This window comes from Halichoerus grypus, chromosome 7, assembly GCF_964656455.1.
Source record: "Halichoerus grypus chromosome 7, mHalGry1.hap1.1, whole genome shotgun sequence".
NCBI classification, from domain to species: Eukaryota; Metazoa; Chordata; class Mammalia; order Carnivora; family Phocidae; genus Halichoerus; species Halichoerus grypus.
Window position 1 is genome coordinate 150847236 of NC_135718.1, and position 6643 is coordinate 150853878.

A 6643-nucleotide genomic window follows, 5' to 3' on the forward strand; every position below is an offset into this window, starting at 1 on the left:
AGAAGCAGACTCTCCGCTGAGCAGGGAGCCTGACATGGGGCTGGATCCCAGGACCCCAGGATCATGACCTGAGCTGAAGGCAGATGCTTAACTGACTGAGCCACCCAGGCGCCCAACAATAACGTTTATTAAGTACTTACTATGTCTATTTTCTTAATGAATCTCACAAAACAGCCTCATGAAGTGGGTCTAATACAACCTCCATTTCGCAGATGAGGAGACAGACACAGGTTAACTAATATGCTCTAGGCTGCAGAGCTGAGCTAAAGGGCTTCTGAGCCTCCACTCCAACTGCCCCCTCCCTGACTTTAACGTTCTGGGATTATAGAAATTTACCATAAACTGGAAAAGCATCCTCTAATTTTGACAGCTAAAATGACATTATCGATAACCCAGGCTGGGGCATCTGTCTCAGGGGAAACACTGCCTCTTGGTGGCCAGTGATGAAAAATTTCTGATAAATATGACAATTTTTTTTCTTTTTTTCTTTTTTAAAGACTTAAGTCCTGAAGCAGTAACCTCTTCAATTTGGTGGCTAAGCTGCCGGGCAGAGGAATGGTGATAGGCTTCAGAGAAAGATCAAGAGAAAGAGGAGGAGGAGAAAGTGAAGGACAGAGGGGAAGGGAGGACAATGAAAGAAGAGAGGAGCTGAGGAAGAAGGGGGAGAGGGAGGGAGGGAGGTGCTCAACCCTCACAGCCACTCTGGAATTCCCAAGTTGGGGGTTGTCTCCTCCTGTTCCCCACAAGATAATATGATTCACTGATAGTGGGTCAAAGTCCAAGAGCCTTAAAGAGAGATGTAGGAGTGACTGTTACCTGCTAGTTTTCTGGCTTTAGCCACATTGGATTCTCGCATGAGGAATCTGAATAAATGCAAGGAAGAGCTCATCTCAGACTGAGATGTTGAGTGAGGAGCCTCCTCCTCTGGAGCTTCTTAGAAGAAGGATGGCTACCTGCCTTTGAGAACACTTGGTTCAGGTGCAGAGAAAGCAGTCATGTTGCCAACGGGAGGCACTGAGGTGTTGAGGAAAGACCTCTGGCGAGTCTGGGGTTTAAATTCCGCTTCTACTGTGAATACCCTGTCTGACTTGGGCTATTTACCCTTTTGGAACCTCATCTGTAGAATGGGGCAAATGATGATCATTCCTCTCATGTAGGTGTATTATAAGGGTTGCAGAGAATACATGTACAGAATAATGCTATCTTCACTGACAGAGGGGGACGAGCATTCAGGTTGTCTGACCTCCTGAGTCCAGGGTTCCTTTCACTAATGCTTAGGGCTTCTGTCTGGGCAGGGTTGGGGGGAGGGGCGGAAGAGATGACCTCCCTCCCTAGGATTCTGTTGGATCTCTGCTTCTGAAATACCTTTATTTCTTTTCTCATTAGTCTTCTGCTCCTACATCACGAGAAACAAAGACATTATATGCATTGGTACAGCCTTCCTGGAAGGTGAGTCTCCTCCTCCAGGGGGTTCTGTGGATGCGGATGTGGATTTCGCGTGTGCACATGAGTTTGCACAGGGTGTGTGCGCTTCCATTGTGTGTATCTGAGCAGCTTGGGTTAAACGGCTGTATTTAAATGTTAATGCGCCAACTAGAAGTGCCTTTCTGGTTCTGTTTGGAGAAAAAGAACAGCTCTGAGACTAAGAGAACAGTGGATTAAAGGAGCCTCTAGGAGTTTCTATGGGACAAGGACAATCAGAGACAGAAAGGTGGTGCTTTGTAGAGAGACCACGCCGTCTTTTGGAGGCCAGCTGAGGCTATGACGAGAGATACTAGAGGGGTTTCCAAGGTGGGGGAATATAGCCCAGAGCCAGAGGAGTTGCCCAGACCTAGAGAGACACAATGTTGACTTTCAGGAAACCAAATATAGGTTCTGACCAGTCATCTGCTGGTGGGGGCCTCTGGGCTGAGGCAACCCATCACAGTCCCCTCAAATCCTACTCCAAGCTAAGCTCACAGCTCTTTTGTGGACCTGGTGCCCATGGTCATTTTTTCACCTTGGCTGGGAGAGGGGTTGGAAGAATGGTATTTCCAAGGCTGGAGTCACAGTACAAAGACATAAACTTAATGTGGTAGTATGGGAAGTTGGGAATATGCCGAACTGTGGAAGTGTTGAGTACGTGCAGGTCAAGATCAAATGGGGGAGAGGTTACGGATTTTCAGACTTTTTATTCACCCTCCTTCCAATATGTCATTCAATCTCTTAAGATTCCACCATGAGAGATATTTATATTTAAGTTATATGCTGCAATGCATGGCCATATGGATGGTCACAGGCACCATGGTCACATGCTTGTTGTTACTAAGGAGACTCTACCTACCACTGAGAGTGCCTCTGAATTCCAGTGTTTCTAGGGTTTCGCCAGGGTCAGGGGATGTGTGTGCCAGAGTGCTTACACTAGGGGTGTGTGTGTGTGTGCTGGGAATGTGTGTATGTGTCAATCTGAGAGGTATGTGGGTGTGGGATACCAACCTCTGACTTGGGTTCAGAAATGTCATGTCATACACAAGTGCCTTCTCCGGAAACTATAAACCCCATTACTTACTCTTGGGGTAGGAGATTCTATTCACCCCTGGCTGTGGGTTCAGGGATTTTTTTGGGCCCTGAGTCTCTTTGGGGGCCTCTCATATCAGTGAGGAGTGGGACATTTCCTGACTTGAAGTTGAGCACTGTTAACCCTCTGAATTTCCAGTCTGAATCGAAGAAGAAGAAGAACCAGAGTTCTTCCTCCAGTTATACCATCTACGAAGAGGTAAGATTCTGGAGCTCCTTCTGAATGGGTTCAGTGCCCATAGAAAAGCCTTGAAATTGAACACTCGTGAAAAAGCCATGCATAGAGTCTCAGAGTTGTAGAGATTTTAGGGATTTTCTTCTCTCTTTTTTTTAAAAGATTTTATTTATTTGAGAGAGAGAGAGAGAGCACACAATCAGGGGGAGGGGCAGAGGGAGAAGCAGACCTCCCGCTGAGCAGGGAGCCCAACATCGGGCTCGATCCCAGGATCCTGAGATCATGATCTGAGCCCAAGGCAGACACTTAACCGACTGAGTCACCCAGGTGCCCCCGAGGGATCTTCTTACCCACATTTTCGTTTTAGAGACGAAGAAACTGAGGTCCAAGGAAAGTAAGGGTCTAATTCAAGGTCATAGCATGTGTTAGGGTTGGACTCTTATTGGGGAGCTTGAGTTTTAAACTAGGGCTGTCCTCCAGCTAGTTCCCCAGCTGTGGGCTTTACACTGGACATCTCTCTTTTCCAAGGGTGTGTGGGGTGAGGGAGCAGAGAAGGGAGGATAAATAAATCTAAATGATTTTCTAAAGTTAGCAAGTAATTGGGAACCATTCTGGGGCATAGGTAATCTTAAGCTGCTGCTGGAATGGACACTGTAAAGTGACCATTGAGCCTGGTGGCTGAATTGAGTCCCATCAGGCCATTTAGGGAATGAAAAATAGGGACTCAAAAGTTATTGGGGGTGTATTATGTATTTGGTAGCCTGCTAGTGGCTTCATGTGAATTATCTCATTTAATCCTCATAGAATGCCGCGAGATAGGTATAATTATACTTCCCATTTATACCCAGAGAAATTAAGGCATGGAGGGCACTCCCACCCACTAGCTTCCACCTGTGGTCCAATAAAGACGCTGCTGGTGGTCACAAGGGAGAAGGTGGATGGGTGCCCACTGGGATTCCTGGTGCTTCAGCTGTAGTCCCACATCAAAGCCAACTGGACAGCCCAGGGTTGTAGAGGACACTGTGTGGGCCAAAGCAATTTAGGTCATGTTAAAAAAACACTGGAATTGGAGCCAGAAGAACTGGCTTCAAGCTCCTCCTTTACTTCATACTAGTTGTTGGCCCTGAGTTATTTCACTTCAAGGTTCATTTTCTTAATCTGTAAAATGGGGGTAATAATTTGTATGTCTCAAGGTTGCTATGAGGATCTCCTAGTGGGAGAGGGTCTGAAGTTCTTCTTTTCTCCCACAGGTTGGAAAGAGACGACTCAAAGCCCAGAACCCTGCACGACTGAGCCGCAAGGAGCTGGAGAACTTCTGCGTATATTCCTAGCTGCTGCAGCTGTCCTCTCTTATATCCCAGCATTGCTTTGGGAATCAGCTCCATAGAGGACACCACATGAGTCTACAGAATGGTGCACAGTCTAGAGAGGACATGGGACTTCGTTTATAGTCTATGTCTTATTTTGAAAATGATTGCTAATCAGAGCAAGACTGTTAAATAATATCTCTCAACTTACAGACTGGACGAGAATGGGTAGACAGGTTGGGTAGTTCATAAAAGACTGCAAAGCAAGTTCAGAGCCACACAGCAAATTTATCAAGTGCTATGCAAATGCAGCGTGCTGTTATTATTAGCATCAAGATCCCTTCCCCTGGTTTTCTAATGTTTTACTCATCTTTCCTCCTCTCTAATCTGGAATGACCACATTTCTAGAACCTCCCCTTGCCCAGGCCCATCTTCCAAAGAGGGAGGAAAGATAATGGCGACTCAGAGGAAGAGAAACGGCGCCCCCTCTTTGAGGAAGGACTGAGTAGCTGTAAGCGGCTGGCCACTCCTCCAAGGGGGACGGGTCTAGGCTTTCCTCGAATACAGAGGAGAAACTCCCCCACCACATATTAAACCTTTACCTCTGGCCACTAGGTCAGAATGGGCAGGAGTGAGAGTAGATGGGGCAAAGCAAGCTGATCTCCGAGTGGAAAAATCACCCTGAGCCCATTGCTGTCCTGATAATTGGACAGTGAGACCAGCTTTACCTACAGTATGATGTATGACTTACAAAAACACATTATTAGAAATCTACTTGAGCTTCTTCACAAATTCTTCACAATTGAAAACCATATTCTATTTAAGTTCTGAGTCCTGATAAGCGCTCCCCACGGCATATGCTGGAGGAAGGGCTCAGCCGGCTGCGCAGCTGGGAACTGGACACTCTGCTGGGCTCCCCTCAGTCGTCAGGCCAGACTCTTCCACGAGGCTGTGGGGGCCAGAGTTGAGACTCCGGCTGAGCCCAGGAAGGGGGTGAGTGTGAACCGAAAGAGGTCCTACTCAGAGACCCCAACAGTGGCTATTGCATGGAGCCTGGTTCTTCAATTGCCCCATTCTGTATTTAACATATGAATTTAATATAAAACTATGCTGTTATTCAGAGGCATTCTGTTTCTTTTCTGAGTTAAATTTATGTGTCCCTTCCATATTCTGTACTTTTCCTCTCTATAGCTGCCAAAGGGCACTTGTGTCCATCAATAAACACCTGTCTGTTTAATTCCTACTAGAGAGGGGTCTGGATTCTTTGCAAGCCATCGGAGTCTCCCAGCCTTGTTCACATTGGAGCAGATGATCCCAGGATCCCCAGATCCCCAGATCCCAGGCCATTCCGTCTCATGGGGGATAGCCACAGCTTGCACTTGCTCATGCCCTGCCTGATCCCTCTCCCGTGGGGGCTGTTTGGCTGGCCCGCTGGTTTCCTCCTGGAGACAAGTGTGGACAGACCACATTTTGAAGCAGGTGTCAAGGGTAAAAAACCAGGAAAACATATACAAAAGGAGTCTGGGGGCTCCAAGGTACGTACTGGCAGGTCAGTGCCAGAGTCAGGAGTTTGGTGAGCAGAGGGAGCAGGAAACGATGGGGGTTGGAACAGTTCAGATGAACACCAGAGACACTGACCATTGACCCGGGCTTTCATGCATCCTGAGTTGTGTAGATCTTGAACTGGTCAGTTATGCTTTTAGGGATGCTGTATTCTAGAGTGTAATAATGTACAGCATTATCATATTACATGTCTTCACTGAGCTTCTGTAATAATGCCTTATGAGGATGATTATCCATGCAATGACCACCCAGTGAAGAAGCAGTCGTTAAGCTTCTGCTGCGTATGAAGCACTGGTTGGTCCCCGGGAGTACTCATTACAGGACACAGAAGACATATTGGCTCCACAGGACACGTGCAGGAAAGTATGACAACAGAAGCACAACATTAAAGGACAGACATGGGCTTCCAGGTGCACGTGACACAAACGTACACTACAGTATCGGGCGCCTGGGTGGCTCAGTTGGTTAAGCGACTGCCTTCGGCTCAGGTCATGATCCTGGAGTCCCGGGACCGAGTCCCGCATCGGGCTCCCTGCTCAGCAGGGAGTCTGCTTCTCCCTCTGACCCTCCCCCCTCTCATGAGCTCTCTCTCTCTCAAATAAATAAATAAAATCTTTAAAAAAAAAAAAAACGTACACTACAGTATCATGAATATAAGTCAAAGGTAGTGCAACTTACAGGCAGGGAGATAGGGCTGAGCCACAGCTGTGGGGAGAGGAGAGGTACTATGGTTGTTCCCCATCCAGACTGAACAACGAGGAGAGAAGTTCTTTGGGGTAAATATGGGAAGGTTATATGCTAGAGGCATTTTAAGCACTTAAAAATATATCAAAAGAATGATACACATATATGGTTAAAAACAGAAATCTGCAGTACAAAAAAGTATGCAGCAAAAACAACAACCCAGTTTACTCCCTGGAGGCAGCCACTGATAAGTATTTCATATTTTCTTTTGGAACTTTTGTATAACTATATAAGCATATAGATATACATTTCTTCTTTATCTAACTGGTAGCATGTGATACACACTGTCCTGGGCTTT

General features: G+C 46.7%; 1 protein-coding gene across 2 annotated transcripts in view; it reads left to right on the forward strand.

Moving 5' to 3' along the window:
* Window positions 1-5281, forward strand: part of CD244 (CD244 molecule) — a 28878-nt gene extending 23597 nt beyond the window's left edge. For both annotated transcript variants that reach the window (XM_036084722.2, XM_036084724.2), the window contains 3 exons: window positions 1387-1449; window positions 2696-2755; window positions 3982-5281. In XM_036084722.2, coding sequence (XP_035940615.1) covers window positions 1387-1449; window positions 2696-2755; window positions 3982-4062 — 204 coding nt within the window. In that variant the 3' untranslated portion in view covers window positions 4063-5281. The remainder of the gene's footprint in view (window positions 1-1386; window positions 1450-2695; window positions 2756-3981) is intronic.
* Window positions 5282-6643: the final 1362 nt, after the last annotated feature.